Below are 21,971 nucleotides of genomic sequence, written 5' to 3' on the forward strand. Positions count from 1 at the left end.
GCAGGATGTGTGTTCAGAGGAGCCCCAACGCACATGGGAGATGCCAGAGGAGGACTCTGAGAGGCATCAGTCATTTCTTTAAGACACGAGACAGTGTGTCCCCCAGTGCCCACCCACTCCCTGCCACCCCGCTTTACACCTTCGCTGCATGTTACACCTGACTGATCACCACCTCCTGCTCTGGCCACAGCCCCCTCCTCATCCTCGTTTCCGCCCTTCCCTCACACTCACCCACACCACGGTGACCACGTGACCTCACATCATATCCACACCCTGCTATGTGGCTACTGCACCCGCATGGTGTCCATATCTCCTCTTCTCTCCCTCCAGCACCCCAAGGCCTCAGGGGGCTCTCACCCACCACTTCCTTGTCTTCTGGAACACATGGGGACGTCTTCGGTGGCTTACCCACACGTGCAGCCTCGAGGGTGGTGTGGGGATATCCTACACCACTGTTGAGACCCCAAGGACCTTTGTTCTCTGGGTCCTGCCACTTTGGGGGAAGTGGGCTCAGCTCCACAGCCTGCCGGATGTTTCCTCCATGCTCCACCTCAGGCCTTTCTTGGGGACCTCTCTGCAGGCTCTACTGTCCCCCAGTTACCTAAATCCACCCACCAAGAAATCTTTTTTTTTTTTTTTAATCTGAGTTCCAGGCTGGAATACTTTTCTCCTACATAGATTTCCCCCAAACCATTTTTGTTAGAAACTTTCCTTTTCCCTGCAGGCATCACGAAACTCAGAGTATAGAAACAAATCTGTTTCCACACTGGACAGTCCTTTCTGTAGGAGAGAAGAATGCCCCAGCAGAGCGAAGAGAGCAGAAATCAGAGCACCAGAATCACATCATCTACAGTAAAAGTCCTAGTAGCACCTACTGAGCACTTCACTATGTGCCACCATCATAAGCAGTTTACAATTTAATCCATATAACCCATTTAATCCATTCTCCATGTGAAGATAGAGAAGCCCAGAGAGGTTGAAGAACAGATACCCAATGGCCAGGTGGGACTGAAGCCTGGGCCTTGTGGTCCCACAGCTCACGTGCGGGGGAAGGACCAGAAAGGTGAGTGCAGGCTGCGATGGGGAGTGCCTGAGGGTGGCAGCGTTTGGGGCCTCCAATCTCCAAGATATCAGGCCTAAGAAGGGTACTCCTGGCCCCTATGAGGCACTGGCTCAGCCAACCTCCAACCCTCTGCGGTCCTAGAGGTTGCTTTCTGAAACTACAGAGGTCGGCCCAGCCGGTGCTCAGGCTCAGACAGTTTGAGATTGGCTTGCAGATAAGGCCCTGTGTTTTGCGAAAGTGGAGAAAGGTAGATGAGTCTGAACGTTCAGAGGAAAGAGCAAACAGATGACGGATGGAAATGTGGGCTGGGAAAAATTGCAGTGCATTGGTCCTGCTGTCCACACATGCATAGAGACTCTGAAGAAATTAGTGGCTTGCCGTCAGGCCTCCACACCTTTGCCCATGCAGCACTCCAGCCTGAACTCACTTCCCCCACCCACCTCCTCAACTGCCTGACTCCTACTCCTCCAGGTCAATGATTAAATGTGGCTTCCTCCAGGAAGCCTCCCAGTCCTCAAATTGAGCAGTGCGGGGGTGGGGGACTTTGTCAGTTTCACCTGACTTTCAAGCAGGCCAGACTGGTCACCAGATCACTGCTAGGGAAACCTCTGGCGTTTGGATGGGACTTGGGGGGGGAGGTGACTCAGCCTGCCACAGAAGAATATCACACCTCAGCACAATGATCCCAAAACAGAGGACACCCCTCCCCGTAGGACCCCTCCTGAATCTCCTCCCACCCAGGGAATCACCTGGGTGACCAAGCCACGGTGACTTTTATCTCCTTGTTCTTTCTGGTTCTGCTGCTTATACCTCAGGGGCCTCGAGCAAGCTACCTGAGCCTCCATTTTGTCATGTAGGAAATGGGGATAAAAATGGTACCTACCTCGTAGGGCTATTGTGAAAATTAAAACAGGCCTCAAAGCGAACACTCCATTATTGCCACCATCATCACCATCTACCGAGTTTCCCGATTTTCTAGAGCGTGCTAGTGAGTGCATGCAAGTCCAAGAGCAGCAACGGGATTCCCTTGCGCCCTCCAGAGGCAGCTCTTGAGTACTATATCCTACTAAGCACATCTTGGGATCCTAAAGGTTGAAAGTGATACCCTCCCTTAAAAATAATCCAGCATGGGGGATCCCTGGGTGGCGCAGCGGTTTGGCGCCTGCCTTTGGCCCAGGGCGCGATCCTGGAGACCCGGGATCGAATCCCACGTCGGGCTCCCGGTGCATGGAGCCTGCTTCTGTCTCTGCCTCTCTCTCTCTCTCTCATGTCTCTCATGAATAAATAAAATCTTAAAAAAAAATAATAATAATAATCCAGCATGGGAAAAAAAAAAAAAATCCAGCATGGTTTGAGTAAAAAGAGAATTGATTTGCCACCCCAGCCATACACTATGCCCTTCCCTGGGGATCATGAAGTGGCTGGCTCCTTCTTAAGCATTCAAACAGAATGACAGCATTACCTCTTCAAATAATCCTTTCGGGTGTCCTATTTATTCAACACTGAGCACCCACGCTATGCCACTCTGTTCTGGGTACTCTAGATCTGCCGTGAACAACACAGATGAAAATCCCTTCCCTCGTCGAGGTGACATTCTATGGGGGGGAGACAGAAAAACAATTAGGTATTCTACTGAGTATAGCAGATGGTTTCAAGTGCTAAGGAGTAAAATAAATCAGGAGAGGGTAGAAGAGGTCAGGACAGGCCTCACTGAGGGGCTAACCTGTGCATTAAGACTTGAAGGAGGTAAAGGAGGGAGCCATGGAGATATCAGGGGTAAAGCATTCTGGGGAGAGGGAACAGCAAGTGAAAAGGTCCTGGGGCAGGACTGTGACCTCTCTGAGGTGGGGATTGTCTTGTTCCTGGCTGTGTCCCCAGCAACTGGAGTGGCACTTAGCACATAATTGTGGTGTAAGTATGGCATGGATGGATGAATCACAGGGATAGCCTTTAGGAAAAGCTTGCTCAGTGCTCAAATGATGGTGCAAGGGTTGTTACCTCCTCCACCTGATGACTTCATTTTCAGACAACTTTTCTTTCTGTGGTCAAGATAGTGACTCAGCTTCAAATATTGCTCAAGGAACAAGAATATTGAATAAAATCTATGAGATCTTTAAAACTTTAAGAATGGGATATGATTCACTGAAATATTTTATATTTGGAAAATGTTGAAATATATATATCTGGCTACCAATTATTGAAAAAAAAAAAAAAGGAAGGGGAGGAGAAAAAGAATCTATGTCTCAATTTTCCCAGCAAAAACTCTAACACAGCTCATCGGCTGAATAGATCACACATCCATCCCCCAGCTAGTCCCTGAAGCCCCTGGATGCCATGTGAGAGTGGCTTAGGACTAGGTCACATGCCTCATGCACACCACATTAAAATGGAGGAGGAGAACCCAAGGGAAGTCAGAAGCTACCGTTGGAAGGAGGGAGAAAGGATGCTGGCAGGCAAACTGCCAAAGTTTTGCAGAATAATCATAATAGCTAAGATTTATTTATTCCTTTATATTGAGCACTACTATGTGTTGGCCCCAGCGAAAGTGCAATGCTCACAGCAACCCCACAAAGTAGGTTAGCCCCATTTTACAGGTAACGAAATTGAGGCCAAGAGGAAGCTGAGGCTTGAGATTCCACAGCAAGTAAGTAGCAGAGGCTGGGAGCCCAGAGCCTCCACAGGCCTTGACCCCAAAGTCCTCTGTGCTGTCTGGCACCCTCCCCTCACTCAGCCATGGCCAGGTTGGCTAGACAAACCATGGAGCTGAAGGTGAAAGGCCCCAGCAGGACAGCTGACTAAGAACACAGGAAGACAACTCTAGAGGAAGAGGGAAATGAAAGGGGAGGCTCTCAGTGAGCCCATCCATAGGCAATGGATCCACTAATCCAGAGGTTACAGGTGTCTAACTGTTCTGTATAGATCAATGTTTTTGTGATTTGTCCCACATAACCCACCACCTAGGCCCACATATACACAGGCAGTCCAAAGAATGTTGTTTGTGAGACTCGTGCTTTGTGAATAATCTTGGGAGCATGTTTAAAATATATCATCTGGCCTCCAGGTCAGAACTGGCTCTTCTGTTCTGGATGCCAAGAGCTACAAATCTTGTGTCACATCTCCTCCTGCTCCAGGATGGGCTGAGGCAGACACACATAGCCTGGGCTCCTTGAAAATATAAAAACATGATACCATGGAAATGCAGCTCGCTCCAAACTGCACGGAGGTGAACAAATGTTTAATTTCAAATTCTGTTATCTGCCCTATAAGTACGGCCCTTATGGGGATGGTCAGCTGGAAGTCTCACCTGAGAGAGGACACTCTGTCCAGGCCTCTAAATCGGGGCTGAGCCTGGCTGTTTCCATGGGGCTTCCCCAGCTATGAGTCTGGATATTGTAAGGACCTGATCTGGTGTACCTTTGCCTTATTCTTTTTTTTTTTTAAAGAGATTTTATTTATTCTATTCATGAGACACACAGAGAGAGAGAGAGAGAGAGAGACATAGGCAGAGGGAGAAGCAGGCTCCCCACAAGAGGCCTGATGTGGAACTCAATCCTGGGAACCCAGGATCATGCCCTAAGCCGAAGGCAGGTGCTCAACCACTGAGCGACCCAGGCATCCCTGCCTTATTTTCATTTCTTGCCTACTGTTACCTTCATCTGTGTATAGATTCCTTTCCTCTTCTGTTTCTATTAGGTTTCTATAATAACAATAAACTTTTTTTTTTTTTTTTTGCCTTTTCGAAACTAAAACACAATTGCTGTGAATCTTTTGTGCAGAACACGGACCTGAACTTGTTCCTTAAATGGGAGCCTGGTAGGGGTGGGGTGGGAGGCCAACAGGAGGGTGGGCTGCTTCTTGGTTCTAGGGTCACAAGAGGTAGGGATGAGGATGGGATGAGGATGGGATGAGGATGGGATGAGGGTGGGAGTGCAACCTATCAGCTGCTCAAGGAAGAGTCTGGTATTTACGGTGTGCCTGCTATATACCTAAGCCCTGACAGCCTTACCTCCTTCCAAGTTGAAGGGACACCAGCTATCCACTGCCAGGAAGGCTTTTCTAATTCCTTTTCTACTTCCTCGATGCCCCCAGCCCGGCACAGTGCCTGGCATACAGCAGGTGCTCAATAAATAGTTCTTGCCGAATGAACCACCTACAGCCCTATGAAAGAGGTAAATTCCTACCCCCATGGCAAAAATGAGGACATTGAGGTTCAGAGAAGGTCAAGGCGGGACCGATACTGGAGTCCACTGGGCCCAGCCTCCCAGGAGGCCAAGCATGGGACATACCTGGAGTTGAGAAGTCCCTCTGTCCCTCCTCCCTGCTCAGTGGTGACACTGTTGGGGGCTTAGAAGGATGGTTCAGACCAGCACAAGACAGGCCCAGGGCTTCCAGAGCTCTAGGACTCTTTGCTTATGTAGGACCACCAGACACCTTTAGGCATCTGAGCTACCTCTGCCCTCAGACTGCCCCATCAGCTGCCCCCAGGAAAGCCCAGTAAACCTGCCATGAGCAGGTATCTCTCACTGCCTGTCTTTCTCTACAGCCATTGATTCAACATCAAATTCTCAGACTTGAAAGGATTTGGTTCAAAGAGAGAGGAACATGTTGTCTGGCGGCGGCGGGGGGCGGGGTGGGGGTGGCTTAAAAAGAGGACAGAGGATCCGACTTCTCAAAGGGAAGTCCCTTAGAACTGGAGTCAGCTGTATACTTAGGGGGTCTACAGAGTTTGCCAAGAGCTGAAGCCAGCAGGGCTTGTCAGGGGCATTAACCTGGACCCAAAGAGTCACAGTGACTCCCTGGTGCTGGTCCATCACCCAGGCCAAGGCCTGAGCCAGCCACAGTTGGATTCAAACAAGAAAGTGGGCTGATTTTTTACTGAGGAGAGAGGGATACAGAGGAATGCCCCACTCAGATCCAGCCTGGCCTTGACTTGTCCTCCAATTCCCCATGGCTTAAAGCTTTGAAGGCTTCCCCACTTTGGGAGAGCAGACAAAAAAAAAAACATATGACTGGGAAAACCCGAAGGGAGTCCTTGATGTAAGCCACCCACCAGGCCTGCTTTTCCAGAACCCCTCTATCCCTGGGGACAGCTTCACTCACTCCACCTCCCAAAAAAAGGAGACTAGAAATCCTCCCTACTAATTCCTCCTCAGCAGGTCTGAAGGGTGACAGGAGCTGGGCTACTCCAGCGGATCCCTGGGGCTGGATTAGAATCCAGGCTGCCCTCTTAGCTATGTGACCTCTAACGGGTGACCTTACGTCTCTGAGCCTTCCTTCTCTTGAGATAAGATGACAATCATCCCTCAAGGAATTTACATTCGCAATAGGTTCTCAGCAAGTGCAGCTTATTAACGTGCAGGATGGGTCCCAGACTGCAGGTGCCCCAGGAGACTTACTGCGGCAGCGCACCAGCCAGGAAGGGAGCGCCGAGGCCGCAGCAAAGATTTAAAGAAGCTTCTGTAAAGAACCTTCTCCAGTGGAGGGAAGGGCAGGCTCAGCCTGCATCCGGGGAAACTCTAAGTGTCTGAACAAGAGCCACCGGTGCCTGGCCAGCAGCACCCGGGAGCCCGGCCTCCTGCGTGCGCAGGGGTGAGTGCCCGCCGTGCCTCCCGCCTCTAATGCTCCCCAACGCACCCAGGTCCTCCCCCAGTTCTGCATCTGCTCCGGCTGCTCCGGCTGCCCTCGGGCCCCGCGGGTCCCTCCGATGTGCCCCCCCACCCCGCCCCGCCTCCTGAGGCACCTGCCTCCCTAGAGCCCGGTTCACATCCAGGCGAACCCCCCACCCCGATGCCTTCCAGCCGGGCAAGGCCCGAGCCCTTGCCCGCCTGGACCCGGACCCTCTGCGGAGGCCACGGCCCTCCTGCTCCCCGACTGCCACCGGGGTCCTCTCCCTGCGGCCTCCCCCCATCTCAGTCCCCCCGGGGGGCCGCAGAGGGTGTGCAGCCCCTTCGGGTGGCGGCTGGGGCGCAGACCAAGGGGAGGCTGCAGGATCCAGGCGCCCCTGCCCAGCCCTGGGGCAGGCCCCTGCGTCCCCGGCCCTGCAGAGAGGGCGTCCCGCTCTGCTGACGCCGCCTTCCAGCGCAGGGCCTCGGGCTGCTGAGCTACCCTGGCAGCCTCTCCGGGCTCCTGCAACACCAGGCGTCCCCCACCCCTTCTCCCCTCCCGACCCTTCCTGCCATTGAGCTTAGAGGCCTCAGTCCACCACCACAGAGTTTCAGCCAGCTGTCTGCCCTCTCCTGGAAACCTGCGAGGGCCAGGCCTGCTTCCAGCATCTTTGGTCACCTCATGTATTTTGAGATTGTCTACATATCAGGTGCTCAATTAATACCTGCTCTCTGAATGGCTGAATCAGAGAATTGATGCTTTAATAAATCAGTCAACCCAGAGTTGGTCAGGTTTGTCCTCTGGCAAATGTGCTGAGTCTCCTGCACTAGCCATGAGTGCCGCACCACACTACAAGCATCCTGCGGTAAAACATTTGTTGCTTGGTCCATTCAAGATCGCACTGAGAAGGTAAACATTTTGTAGAGCACACCTCACAGCCAGAAATCCAAATGCCTCTCCACAGTGTCTGGATGGAGAATTGCTTGGCACCACAGCTTCCAGTCCTGCGTTGGCTGGCCACACCACCTGGCTTAGATATGGGACTTGCTCTTCAACAACTGTTTCTGTTTATCGCTGTGTTTTCTGAGGTTCTTTTCTTGATACTTTTGCCACCAAGACTTCCCACTCATAATAAAAACATTATACGTCGTGTTTGCCGGAGGATGTCTAAAATAAAAGACACAAAACCATATTTTTTTGGTTTTCTGTCCATATTTTTGGACAGGAATTCCTACTGTCTACTCATTGGCTGGTGATATAGGGGGCTGTTTCTGAGGGGTGAGCATTCGACTTCCCATCAGGGAGGTCTGTCATGTGTGAAATTTATTTTGCCTCTGGGCACCAGAAAGCCTCTGGGAAACTCCTTTCCTCTACTTTCTGATAACACAGGCTCTCCACAGATTGCCTCTGTGGGACGGAAGCACAGTCTTGACCACTTCTGATACCTCCAAGAGGCACAGAAGGGAAGTGACAAATCTGATTAGATAAGCCCCAGTAAGAACTGTGAAGTGGGTCAATCTTATTTCCAGAAGCTCTTTAAATCTTCCATCTCTAACTCCTGCCACATTCTAGGCTCCCCTTTCACTTCAGGGACCCAGTTCTGTCTCAGAGGAGGAAGCAGGATGTGAGGTGGTCCTGGCTAGCCTGAATGAGTTACCAGTCCCAGGAATCTTGGTGTTTAAAGAACTCCTTTAGGGAAAGCAATGTCACTCTTGTGGGCAAATTTAAGTACTGTTACCTCCAAGTTGGGTGGGGCGAGACACTTCACCCTCCCATGCCACACCACAGCCGCCTTTCCCTGTGGACAGGCCAAATACACAATGCGGTATTAGGGAGGACCCGAGGGGCCTTGGGAAGCTGCTTTTCCCTGTGATTAAGCAGTGTGTCTCAAGAGATACAGATGGAGGCACATAATTTCAAGGTGCTATTACTGCAAATGTTTAATCTTGTAAGCCATTTACTTTCTAGTGCCTACCCATGGTTGTGGCCACTGTGCCAGAGCCCTCTCATGGCTAGGTGGGGTGGGGTGGGGTGGATATTTGATATATTTAATAAGTGCTACAGACAGACAGTAGTCAAATAAAGTAGCTACTGTCAGAGCAGAGCCCTGGAGGGCCACTGCTGGGCCAGGCATTAACCCTTCATTTGCAGGATCCTGGGGAAGACTGGGAAGTCTGTGGGAGGTCCTGGGAAGGACCAGTGGAAGGATCTTTCAATATTCTAACAACCAATACTGCTGACCCATTGTGAACAGGCCAAATAGCCCTGAGCTCGTCTCCTCCACAGCCTCATCCCACCCTGCCCTCATATTTTTATTTTCCAATCTTTCAGCCAGAGGCTGTACCATCTCCTCATTTAGTGGCTCTCAGTGTGGAAATAGGTGTAGCCTAACCTAAGGTCTTTAGAGGCAAGCAGGGTCCAAGCCATACCCAGCTACGCATCAAAACCACCAAGGCAGGGCAACCCCAGTGGTTTAGTGCTGCCTTCGGCCTGGGATGTGTGATCCTGGAAACCGGGGATCGAGTCCCATGTCGGGCTCCCTGCACGGAGCCTGCTTCTCCCTCTGCCTGTGTCTCTGCCTCTCTCTCTGTGTCTGTCATAAATGAATAAAAAATCTTAAAAAAAAAAACAAAAAAACACCAAGACAATGCTTAAAAATTCATAGCCTGGGCCATTGTACTTTATGACTACACAACCAGGCTTAGATGTCCCTGCCTTCCTCCTAACTCCAGGATTAGCAAGAAGCTCTGGGGCTCCATTGTCACAAATACCCATGAATTCTTTGAAGCAAATGGGAGCTAAGAGCCACTCACAATGGCCGTTTCCTCCTGATGCACGTGGTCAATGCCAGCAGCAACAACGTTGTGACCACGAGGATTCCCGCCACCGAGGCAGCAGCAAGGATGATGTTCCTCTGGAGAAAGTGCAGAAGCTGTGTACATGGCACATTCTTATCTTGAGTATCTAGATGAAAAGACACATGGCAAAGTAAACAGAAAGAGACAGCCCTTGACAGATCTGCAGGGACATCCTATTAGCTCGGCTTCCAGCAGATCTGAAAACCTTAGTAATTTTAGCTGCTGGCTTCAGAAGTCCTCTTGAAGAAGAAACTGGCCTTAAGATAATACACTCATATATTGTCTGGCAGTGACATCAGATGCTGTTTGGTGGTGGAGATGAGATGCTGAGGATATGAGCCAGCAAGCATCAAGCTTCTTCCCCAAGAAGGGACAACAAGGTACGGTTTGCAGGAGGAGAAGAACAGAGGAGAGGTCAGATGGAAGGAGAAGGCAGGGACCCCCGAGGAAGTGGAAAGCTCTACAATGGCTACTGAAAACAATGGAGTCAAATATTCAGTATGAAGCTTCCCCCCATCACCCCACTGTCCCAGCTTCAGGTTCCCGCCATAAATATAATCAGCCTCAAGTGCGTAGGTTTGGGGGAATTTCACGCACAAGTGTAAACATTCTGCCAGACGATCTTGAGCTCTTACGGACTGTAGGGACTTGCAGAAATCTTGAGGGTAGGTTGGGAATGCCACCAAGTGTGGGCTTGGTAGCATTAACTAGAGACCCCAGCTGACATCAAGGAATCCTAGAGCTTCTATCACTCCATTTGTAATGTGACAAAAGGAGGAATCAGGGCAATGGAGCACAAACATTCCATGACAGGAACTGGATGGTTTGGTGTGGAAAACCACTGAGGGGTGCCTAGCAATACAGGCAGGGGGATGCTGGCCAAGGGCCATCTTGGGCTATGGGGAGAAAACTGGAAATGTCCAATTTGCCACTTTCATTTGTGCTACAGTGAGAGGCAGCAGCACCAAGCAACTCTAAGGGCTGTTATTCTGTTGGAATAAGTCAGCATTTAATTTCTTCAAGTTAGAAAGTGACAACCAGTTGTACTTTTGATAGCGAGAGGCCACGTGGAGGAGTGTACTGCACTTGGTACCATGATGGACAAGTTTCTACTTGTTCTGGATGGGCCCAGGCTCAGGTCATCCAAGGTTGAAGATCAGAGGTCAGTATTTGGATTTAATCCCTCCTGCTTGTTAGGAAGCCTCAGTGCAGTAATGGCAGAGGCTCAGAAGATGATGCCCATGTTAGGAATGACCTTGGCTGTGTAGAAACAACTAAAAGCAGCATCTTTTTGAAAAGGTGATCAAATTACCAGAGATACTTTAATTCATCATTTTAACAGGATATCGGATGCTTTTGTGGATAAATTAAAGGTGCGCTGACATCTACTCTGTTAAAATACCACGAAAGGCGCAGATGCATTCTGGCATTATCTGTACTTCCGGGTCTCATTTAACTTACACTATACATATCGTTACCTGTCCTAACTGCTTCTTGAAATCCTTCTTCATCACCAGTAGTAAGCCGCTCATTTATGTTCCCATTGACGAGAGAGGGTTCCTTATCCCTCCTCCCTGAATACAGAAGACAAAAGACAAAATATGTTCATCTAAAATCAACCATTGAAAAATAAATAAATAAATAAAAATTAAAAAAAAATCAACCATTGGCCTGTAATTAGTGTTATTTTTTTTTTTAAGTAATCTCTACTTAACATGGGGCTCAAACTTACAAACCCAAGATATAGAGTCACAGGCTCTAATGACAGAGCAAGCCAGGTGCCCCTGATTAGTTCTATTTTTATGATAAAAATAACTTCCTCTAGGGATGCCTGGGTGGCTTGGCCAGGTAAGCAGCCAAGTCTTGATTTCTGCTCAGGTAATGATCTTGGCGTTGTGGGTTCGAGCCCTACAGCAGGATCCATGCTCAATGCAAAGTCTGCTTGTTCCTCTCTCTCTGTTCCTCCCCTACTCACTCTCTCTCTCCCTCTCTCTCTCTCAAATAAAGAAATAAATAAAATCTTTTAAAAAAATAACTTTCTGTAAAACCAAAGTGAGCAGTTAGGGAGGACTTTGGAGAAAAGTCCAAATGTACATCAATGTTTTGTTATTATTTTTTCAATCTAACAAATTCCTGGGTGACCCATCCATAGGGTGAGGCTATGCTTCTCACACTTGATGTGCATCCAAATCACCAGGAGGCCTTAAAAGACAGACCACTGGACCCCACCCTAGAGTTTCTGATTCAGTAGGCTTAAGGAGGCCCGAGAATGTGCATTTCTCAAGACTCCTAACCCCCACCCCCCACCTCCCAAGTGACACTGATGCTACTGGTCAGGGACCACCACCTGAGAGGACCTCGAGAGAATCTTTCAGTCAATTGTGAGCCTCTCTCTGACCCCCATACCACCGGCATAAGACAGAAATAGTAAGACCTGGGGCAGCTGGATGACCCAGTGGTTGAGTGTCTGCCTTTGGCTCAGGATGTGATCCCAGGGTCCTGGGATCAAGTCCCACATCGGGCTCCCCACAGGGAGCCTGCTTCTCCCTCTGCCTATGTCTGCCTCTCTTTCTGTGTCTCTCATGAATGAATGAATGAATGAATGAATGAATGAATGAATAAATAAATAAATAAATAAATAAATATCTTTAAAAAAAAGAAAAGAAAAAAGTAATAAGACCTACCTCACAACCAGCATAACATTCATAGAAACTACTTATAAACCACAAAGTACTTTAAAAATGTTTTCTTAAATGGCAAGGGCAAGACAGAAGAGTGAACTACACTGAAATATACATTTATTGGGAGAGGGGCTGCAGAATGGTCTAGTAGAAACAGGCAGGATTGAAAATCAGAAATATAAGCATCCTAACTCTGCCACTGGCTATCTTTGATTCACTTGTATCTGAGACCTTGTCAGAGAAAACTTGCAACTTAACATGAGTCTTAATTACCTGATTTTGAAAATGCCAGCTTGTCAAATCAGAGTCAAGAGATTAACAATCACAGATACACAGAAAACTCTGGACAATATAGAGTTAGTCCACTAAGGGGTTACATTGGCCTTGCTCTTTCATACAGGTGTGAAAAAGATAGACTTATCACTTGAACACAAATTTTTACTCTCCTTGCCACTGTAATCACAAAAACAAAACCAGAATTAGGAGCCACTGTCTACAATTAATCATCAATATGGGTTGTGATTTTGATCACTTGTCGGATTTTTTTTCTGCAGGACAAAATAAGCACAGTTACCAAGTTTTGCCAAATATAGTCAGTTTCCAAACTTCATTTCAACTATAGAAAATCATTAACTATGAGGGAAGTAGCAGCCCATTACAGGAGCAAGGACAAGCAAATCGCCACATCCAGACTCAATTCAAGTGCCAATTGGTCACATCCTGGGCCTGGTAATACTGTGTTAAATGACCCCAGTGCCAAGAAATTTTGGCTTTGTGTTCAAGGAAAAGTTGAAAAATTACATCATAATTTCTCTCTCTCTCTCTCTCTTTTTCCTCTTAGGAAACTGGCATTGAAATGAGACTTTGATATTAATTTGCTATTAATTAATGCTGTACTGTTAACTAAGAACTAGATTCCCTTCAGTGGAGCTAAATCAATAATAGCTGGAACTTGCTGCACACCTGTGCACACATTAATACAACACTACACTTCTCGAAAAAAAAAATTCATTTCCTCGGCCATCTTCCTACCCAGCCCTTTTTACCACTAATTTTTTTGGGGAATAGTCACTGCTGCTAAGGAAGATTTGTGTAGTCTGGATTTCCTGGTCCAGCAGAATAGCTTCAGAGCAGCTCCTGGCCTCTGAAGAGGGGCCTGGTCAGCTTTCTCTTCTTGTGTGATGTGAACTTGACTATTGCCTGCGGGGGGTGGGGGTTGGGGGGGTCCTCTTCTTAATTCACTCTCTCTCCTCAAAAAGTCAGTAAACAGACTAGCCTCTTTTGTCTACCAAAGCTCCATGCAAATACAACCTGAAACGCTTTTTAAGTATCTTCCATTTTAGCATATTTATAGCTAAGAATTACTGATGACACTGACTTCCTATTAACAGTGAGCTTTTGAAGGACACAAGTGTCTCATTCAGCTCTCTACTCCTGGCACAGCACCTCTCACCAGGTAGGAGACTAATAGCGAGGTCTTGAGTGAGAGAAGAGTCTTGAAGACTCTTGACTGCAACCTCATGAGAGATTCTGAGCCAGAACTACCCAGCTAAGCCTAATTTGTTGGCCAAGACTGCAGTCATTTGAAGGCTGACTAGCACCAGAGGGTCTGCTTCCAAGATGGCTCACTCACACAGCTGTTGCCAGAAGGCCTCACCTCTCCATTGGCTGTAGACAGGAGGGCCCAGTTCCTCATCACAAGGGCCTCTCCTTAAGTGAGTGGATACTGCTGGAATGTTCTCACGATATGGCAACCGACTTTCCCCAAAGTGAGCAATATAAGAGATAGCTGGGCAGAAACCACAATGTCTTTTATGACCTAATCTATGAAGTAGCACACCATCACCTCTCTCATATTCTGTTCATTAGAAGCAGCAAGTCAGTAAGTCCAGCCCACACTCAAGGAGAGGGGCATTAAGCTCCACTTTTCAAAAGGAGAGGTAGCAAAGAATTTGTAATGTCAATAGAAATGAAATTCCAAAGAAGATAGCTGAATAACGGAAACATTTGCTTTTTTCCATATAAACATAAGGATTTTAATCAGCTACCTCTAATTTTGTGGATGGAGAGAAGTAACACCTTTTTTTAAATATTTTATTTATTTATTCATGAGAGACACACACACACACACACAGAGAGAGGCAGAGACACAGGCAGAGGGAGAAGCAGGCTCCATGCAGGGAGCCTGATGTGGGACTCCATCCCGGGACTCCAGGATCATGTCCTGGGCCAAAGGCAGCGCTAAACCACTGAGCCACCTGGGCTACCCGGAAGTAACACCTTTACAAAGGCATCTACACTCTGTAGGAAGCCTGGACTTGGGTATGTGACCCATACCATTGAGCAGAGACCCCTAAATGATTGAACCACATGTTGAGGTTGAATCATATGAAATTAGAGATGTCTGACCATTTTTTAAAAGATTTATTTATTTATTTATTTATTTATTTATTTATTTATTTATTTATTTAAGAGACAGACAGGGAGCAGGGGGGTGGGGTAGAGGGAGAGAAAGAATTCCAAGCTGACTCCCTGCTTGAGCACCAAGCCCAACACAGGACATCATCTCATGACCCTGAGATCATGACCTGAGCTGAAATCAAGGGTTGGAGCTTAACTGAATGAGCCACTCAGGCACCCTTTAACTATTTTTGACCTACAAAAAAACATTAAGTTCAAATGATCCAACCTGACATTATAGTCCCAAGGGAAGTTTTCCTAATCTACGTGTTTCTTCTAATTGTGAGGCTCCTGGAAACTCAATATCATGGATTATCAAGATGAGTATAATGATTAATTTGTAAGGTGATCCTTTATGTAAAAGAAGGGGGTGCACCTGGGTGGCTTGGTTGTTGAGCTTCTGCCTTTGGCTCAGGTTGTGATCCTGGGGTCCTGGGATTGAGTCCCGCATCGGGCTCCCCACAGGGAAGCCTGCTTCTCCCTCTGCCTATGTCTCTGCCTCTGTCTCTCATGAATAAATAAATAAAATCTTAAAAAAAAAAAAAGGAATGGACTCCATATCTAGCTTAGATTGTCCACTGTACACCTTGGGGGTCTGGAAAGATAGAGGAAAATAAATCCATTTTGTACTTCAAGCACTGAGTCAAGCTCCAATAAGGGAGAAAAATCACACACTGAAAGAGCCAAAAGTAAACCTGAGGAAATGGGAAGACATCCCCATTTCCAGCCCAGAATGACTTACCATCAGTTTTCCCAAAGTGAATATTATATAATAAATTTAATGCAATGCTAATTAAAATATCAACAACTTCTAATGAAGTTGATATCAACTTCAACACAAGTTGATACTAAAGTTCCTGTGCAAAAACAAACGTGGAAAAATAGCCAGGAAAACACCGAACAAACAAAAACTGCAAAGAAGGGACTAGTCTTGTAAGGCACTTAAACATACTATTTCAGTCTATGTAATTAAAACAGTTTGTATACAGAAACCACTAAGCCAGTGGTTAGGATAGAAAGCCCAAGAACAGACCCAGGACATGTGGGAATTTAGTATAAGAGAAAGGAGGTATCTCAGATCACTGGAGCACAAATGGACTTTTTAATAAACGGTATAGCCACTTCAGAGAAAAACAGCATGACCTGGACTCTGTTGATGAAATCATTCTAGCCTGTGTGGTTCTCAGTATAAAATCACCCTCTCACATCTCCTTGTGTAGACCTAGGTACCAAAGAGACACTAACCACATTGAATTTATGATTATCACGAAATTCACAGACGGAAATGTATAGGACAAACTCAGGAATATTAGAGGCATTCATTTTAAAGTGAATTCTGTGATAAATTAATCTCCAAAAACTATCTAGGTCCCCTGTGTAGCAGTGCATAGAATTCTAGCTTTTTCCCTCCTTTCTCTGTATATTGGGCTCAGAGATTGTAGAAGGTCAGGAAAGGGTGGGTTTGAGATGTTTGGGTGGGTTAAGTAAGCATTTTGACAACATGGCTTCTCCTTTGGCATATTTAATTGTGATGTTTAACGGACATCCTTGCAGTTTAAGATGACACTTTTAAAATAAAACTCTCCTAATGATGACTTGAGCCCTGTCACTTAACGGAAGAATCAGCAGAACCTGTAGGATTTTTTTTGGAATTGACATTCTCTATTGTAATTTCGTTCCTGTTTATTTTTAAATTTTCTTTTTGAAAAAAAAAATTTTCTTTTTGTTTCACTGGAAAGGAAAGATGCTCAGTTTTAAACGTAAAAAGTGTACAAGTTGCTTTGTTACAATAAAACTAAGTGTGTACACAAAAAAATAATAATAAAATAAAATTTTATATCTGTTTAGGGAAGAAATGCTTCATGGGATGCTAGTTCCTCATCCTGTCCTCAGAGCCATTCTGCCTCCACCATGAGTCTGTGAGATGAGTCTTTGCCCGTCAGCTAAAGGGGAGCACTTTCCCACACTCCCCGTGGTGAGGAGGGAGAGAACTTGTCTGGAGTATCACTTCAGGAATGTGCTTACCCCTCACCAGTCCCTGCTTTCAGGGTAGAAAGGGACTTCACAGGTAAGTTTAGGAGGAGGATTCAGGTGCCTATGGCCAGCAGCTCCTCTCTCTCTCTCTCTCTCTCTCTCTCTCTCTCTGGCATTCTTCTGCCTACAGAAAGCAAACATTCTTATCTGCTCCTCTATGCTGTGAATTTTACAGAAGCAAACTCTCTCATGGTAGGGGTTTGGGGAAACCATGGGTATCTTAAACTTCATCCATGATTAGGCACTTTTCCAAATTCAAAGGGAAACACCCACATTATCCAGGCAAGTTTTCTAGGAAAGATTGTCTGAGCTCCCTCCTTAGCTCAGTCTCACATTTGGTTCTAAACTCAGGCAAAAGAAGAAGAGGTATTACTCATTGACCCCCAACTCTAATTATATCCGTTTGCATTTACCATTGATAGAAATTCTGTCCATGCTGCCAAGGAGAAATCTTGGTTCAGTAGAATACCCAGCAACACTAGCTGCTTTGATGAAACCTATGGGAAAAAATGAAAGAGAAAAATTTGTATCAGTACACACTTATGAGCACTTTGGGTCCCTATTTTGTTTTATTTTTTTAATGTTCTTTTTTTTAAGATTTTATTTATTTATTCATAGAGACAGAGAGACAGAGAGAGAGAGAGAGAGAGAAGCAGAGACACAGGCAGAAGGAGAAGCAGGCTCCAAGCAGGGAGCCTGACGTGGGACTTGATCCCGGGACTCCAGGATCCCACCCTGGGCCGAAAGCAGCGCTACACCGCTGAGCCACCCGGGCTGCCCCCTATTTTGTCTTAAGTGTTGCAATGCTAATATAGAATTCAACTTGTACTGGGAATGTACATTTGAAAGTTTATATGTCGATGTAGAGAGAGGCATCAGCTAGCTACTGACTGCAGAGGCGGGAGCCCAGGCAGATGCTGTGGCAAACAAACCTGAGGAACTGAAATTCACATCTGTATGCAAAATTCCAACACAGTGCTCTTTACGCTGCTGTGCAGGGCACTCTCACATACTCCTGGCAATTCGATATACAATTCTATCCTTACAACCTATGGTCAAACACCTGTCTTAATTCTCAAACTGCTACTTTAAAAAAAATAATAATATGAAGCTACTTTTGGGAAGAGTTTTTTTTTTTTTTTCATTTTTGTTAATTCCACTGGTGTGTCTAGTGCAAGTAATTTTTTGGCCTGGGTCTTATCCATTGAATGGGGTACTAATGACTGCACCAGCTATCCCCAGGGGCTAAGCAAAGTATAAAACTACGCATCGGGAAATATTAAGTGTGTTCAATATAAAGTTACTACATTACTCAAGGCTCCCATTGTCAGGAACACTAAACACCACTTGGAATTCCAGTTCCTGTCCTCTGAACCTCCAGAAAGTGAGAACCTGCTTGATACATGAACTACAAGGATCTCCCCAAAACTGAGGGACAGGTACATTTTAGACCATAGACTTAGAAGCTATAGTGAGGTTCTCAGACAATTCTTTCCTTCATTTCTCCATTTGTCTTTGCCACACAGGGAGCTATTTTAACAAATGCTAAAATGATAGCACTGTACATGTAATACAATATATATAGACCTCTAGGAATATATGCATTTCTAGTTTTAAAGACATATACTTGCTTTCTTTCATTTCTCTCTTTGTAATTGAGTTGCCTGCTGTCCTTGCTTCAGCAAACGATGTCTCATGTGGAACCTTGTAAAACACTTGGTGTAGAATATCATCTCAAGTGAAGTAAAAAAGGCATATTAATACCAGCCATGGAGGATTGATATTTTTCTCTTGTAAGTACCTAAAGCAGTCTACAAATGTAGTAAATAAATGATATAAGCTCAAAGGAAATATGAAATTATATTCTGAAATATCTTGTCTTGGGAAGGGAAATCCTAACTCCTACAATTATTTTATTTATTTATTTATTCATGAGAGACACAGAGAGAGAGAGGCAGAGACACAGGCAGAGGGAGAAGCAGGCTCCCTGCAGGGACCCCTATGTGGGACTCGATCCCAGGACCCCAGGATCACAACCTGAGCCACCCAGGCGTCCCTCCTACAATCATTTCTGAAAAAGTGGGATTGCACCAGATGTCTCGAGCAGTAAATATTTCCCATAAAAAGTTATGCAGCTAGAAACTTTGCCCCAAACCTCATGACATGTAGTGTCATTATTTTTCTTCTTCCTCCTACTGTCATTCTGACCCACCTCTGAGACTTCCTCAAGATGGCCCATATATTTTTATAGGGTGAAGTCTGCCAGGGAAAAAATAAAGCAGGACAGGTTTCTAAAAGTCAGAAGGCTCTTTATAAACTGTTCCTAATTCCTCATGGCTATATATTTTAAAATATACAAATCTCTCTTTCCTTTTTAAAGTTTTCAGGCTACTACTTTTCCCTGAGGATGGCAGATTATTGTTCCTTCTAGGTTTACTTTGCAAAATCAGGGAAAATATTCCTTACAAATTCCATCCATAGTGTATATATTCTGAGTCCTTTTTCAAGACTGTTAGTACATTGGTGGGTGGTCTACTCACTTGTTGGAATACATGCTTAAGGACCCCCAAAAAATTAACTATCAAATTTACTTATACAAAATGATAAGTGCTTGCCACCACTGCCATTTTTTTCATACTACGATCCCATTTTATTTAAAAAAATGTGTTAACACAATGCTACCCAATTTCTACAAGTATATATACATGGCTGTAAATGTATGATAAAAGAAAACTAAAATAGTTGGGGCACCTGGGTGGCTCAGTTGATTGTCTGCCTGAAGCTTAGGTCATGAACTCAGGGTACCAGGATCAAGCCCTACATTATCCTGCACCCTGCCCCCTCAGTGGGGAGTCAGCTTCTCCTTCTGCCCCTCTCCCTACTCATGCACACACACACACTCTCTCTCTCTCAAATAAATAAATAAAATCTTAAAAACTAAATCAAAATAGTTATCTTAAGAAGGTAGGGAATAAAGACCGATCAAATAGAACTTCAGCATTAAATGTAATGTTTTAGTTTCATATATATAAGGAGACTATCACTTGTATAAATACCAAACTTTTTAATTCACCAGAACCAACACTTTCCAACCAAGGTGAGAAAACTGCACTATTGAAAATAACCCCAATTTTGTAAAAGCAGTAAAACCAAGAAAAATCTCCGCATAAGCACATACGTATTTACTGGCATGGAGAGAGATGGAGAGGAGGAATACACACCTGGCTGATAGGGTGTAGCAAGAAGACTATTAACTTTTTCTTTACTCATTTTTGTACTGATTCATGAGGTCACTAAACACATTACCTTTGTACCTTTTTGAACAGGAAGTTAATTTTTTAAAATGAGATGTTATTAACCTAGAACAGTGCCATTTTAGATAGTACAGAGAGGATGAACCATCTCTACTCAACTTGTCACCTATCTGGCAGAGGTACTTAGCCTTTGCCATCATGTTATCAGCCCCTTCCCTGATGGATGTGTTGACCTACACAATCCTGAATTGTTGCTCAGAGAGAACCTGGAGAGTTTATTGGTAGCCCACCAATGCCAAGACCAACACTAGCATGATGCTGGGCAGGTCAGTAGGCCTTTCTGAGTTGATGGGATCTTCCCAAACCCTGAACTAAACACCCATCTTCACATTCACTCACTCCCCTTCCACACATGTAGGGTGGTATTCAGAGATATGGAGCTCCTGCAAGAAGGAGAAAAGTCTTCTGATTCCCAGGTGAGAATTCCTGAAAGCACAGTAGGAGGCTACAAGAGCTATCTGCATCCCGTCACTCATTCAATCATGATAACCTATCCATCATTCAATCAGCCAGATACTCAGTGCAGATTTACTGGAGCCTCTTTAATAGCACACGTGGAGGAAGGGCAAACCCAGAAATCCTGACACGAGACAACTCCTGGAAAAAAAGGTCTATGTCCCATGTAGAGAGAGATGTCCAAACAGGACCAACAGGCATAGAGCTCTGTGATCAGAACACCCAATAGGTCTTAACATGGAGAGAGGCATCAGTGCTTACACTCCTGAGAGCTGTGAAAATGTCTACTCAAGTCCTTCATTCATTTTTAAATTGAGTCGTTTGGTTAGTTGGTTTTGTTGTTTTTGAGTTGTAGGAATTCTCTATATATTCTAGATCTTAATTCCTTATCAGATATATGATTTGCACATATTTACTCCCATTCTGTGGAAGTATTTCTTGATGCACAGTTTTTAATTTTACTGAAGTCCAATTTATCTATTTTTCCTTTTATTGCCTATGCTTTTGATGTCAAAATAAATGCACCTTTGCCTAATCCAAGGTCATGAAGATTTTCTCCTGTTTTTTTCTAGAATTTTAAGTTTAAGCTAAAAATGTAGGCCTTTCACCCAGTTGAGTTTTAATTTTTGTGTATAGTATAAAGATTCAACCTCATTTTTTTTTTCACATGAATACCCAGCTTTCCCAGAACAAATTGTCGAAGAGACTATTCTCTCTCCTTGAATGGTCTTGGAACCTTTGTTGAAAATCAACTGACCATGGATGTATGCATTTATTTCTGGACTCTCTATTCTATTCCATTGATCTATAATCTAGAGAGCCTTATGCCAGCATCACACTCTTTAAATCACTGTAGTTTTATAGTAAGTCTTGGAATAAGGAAGTGGGGTTCTTCCAAATTTTTGTTCTTTTTTTTAAGATTTATTTATTTATTTTAGAGGGGGTGGAGTGTAGAGGAAAAGGGAGAGAGAGAATCTTCAGCAGATCCCCCACTAAGCACAGAACCCAAGACAGGGCTCAGTTCCACAACCCATGAAATCATGACCTGAGCTGAAACCAAGAGTCAGAGGCTTAACCAACTGAGCCACCCAGGTGCCCCTCAAATATGTTCTTCTGTTTCAAAATTATTTTGACTACTTTGGGTCTACTGAGATTCTATAGGAATTTCAGAATGAGTTTTTCTATTTTTGAAAAAAAAAAAGCAATTGGAATTTTGATAGGATTTGCACTAAATCTATAGATTACTTTGGGGACTATTGTCATCTTTACAACAGTAAGTCTTTCAATCCATAAACATAGGATATCTTTCCATTCATTTAGATCTTCTTTCATTTCTTCCATCAATGGTTTGTCCTTTTCTGTGTATAAGTCATTTGCCTCCTTCGCTAAACGTATTCCTAAGTATTTTAATCTTTTTGATGCCATTGTAAGTAGAATATTTTTCTTTATTTCTTTTCTTTTTTTGGACTATTCATATCAGAATATAGAAATACAAATGATT

At 45.1% G+C, this 21,971-nt stretch overlaps 2 protein-coding genes across 13 annotated transcripts in view; both read right to left on the bottom strand.

The window, feature by feature from the left end:
* The window catches only part of ZAP70 (zeta chain of T cell receptor associated protein kinase 70), a 31,327-nt gene extending 23,795 nt beyond the window's left edge, over positions 1-7,532 (bottom strand). For 4 of the 8 annotated variants that reach the window (XR_013389399.1, XR_013389400.1, XM_077915141.1 and 1 more), the window contains exons 1-2: positions 2,526-2,658; positions 1,947-2,148 (exon numbers count right to left, since the gene is read on the bottom strand). The gene's annotated coding sequence lies outside the window, so the exon portion shown is untranslated. Of the gene's footprint in view, positions 1-231; positions 376-1,946; positions 2,149-2,525; positions 2,659-7,391 lie in introns of those variants that run through there. The other 4 variants (XM_077915137.1, XM_077915139.1, XM_077915138.1 and 1 more) reach the window with 3 other exon arrangements.
* Positions 7,528-21,971, bottom strand: part of C11H2orf92 (chromosome 11 C2orf92 homolog) — a 47,542-nt gene continuing 33,098 nt past the window's right edge. For 4 of the 5 annotated variants that reach the window (XM_077915146.1, XM_077915145.1, XM_077915144.1 and 1 more), the window contains 5 exons: positions 18,332-18,433; positions 17,114-17,197; positions 11,004-11,099; positions 9,481-9,631; positions 7,528-7,834 (listed from right to left, as the gene is read on the bottom strand). In XM_077915146.1, coding sequence (XP_077771272.1) covers positions 7,699-7,834; positions 9,481-9,631; positions 11,004-11,099; positions 17,114-17,197; positions 18,332-18,433 — 569 coding nt within the window. In that variant the 3' untranslated portion in view covers positions 7,528-7,698. The remainder of the gene's footprint in view (positions 7,835-9,480; positions 9,632-11,003; positions 11,100-17,113; positions 17,198-18,331; positions 18,434-21,971) is intronic. The other variant, XM_077915147.1, reaches the window with a different exon arrangement.

The sequence above is a fragment of the Canis aureus genome, chromosome 11 (genome assembly GCF_053574225.1).
Source record: "Canis aureus isolate CA01 chromosome 11, VMU_Caureus_v.1.0, whole genome shotgun sequence".
Lineage (NCBI taxonomy): Eukaryota > Metazoa > Chordata > Mammalia > Carnivora > Canidae > Canis > Canis aureus.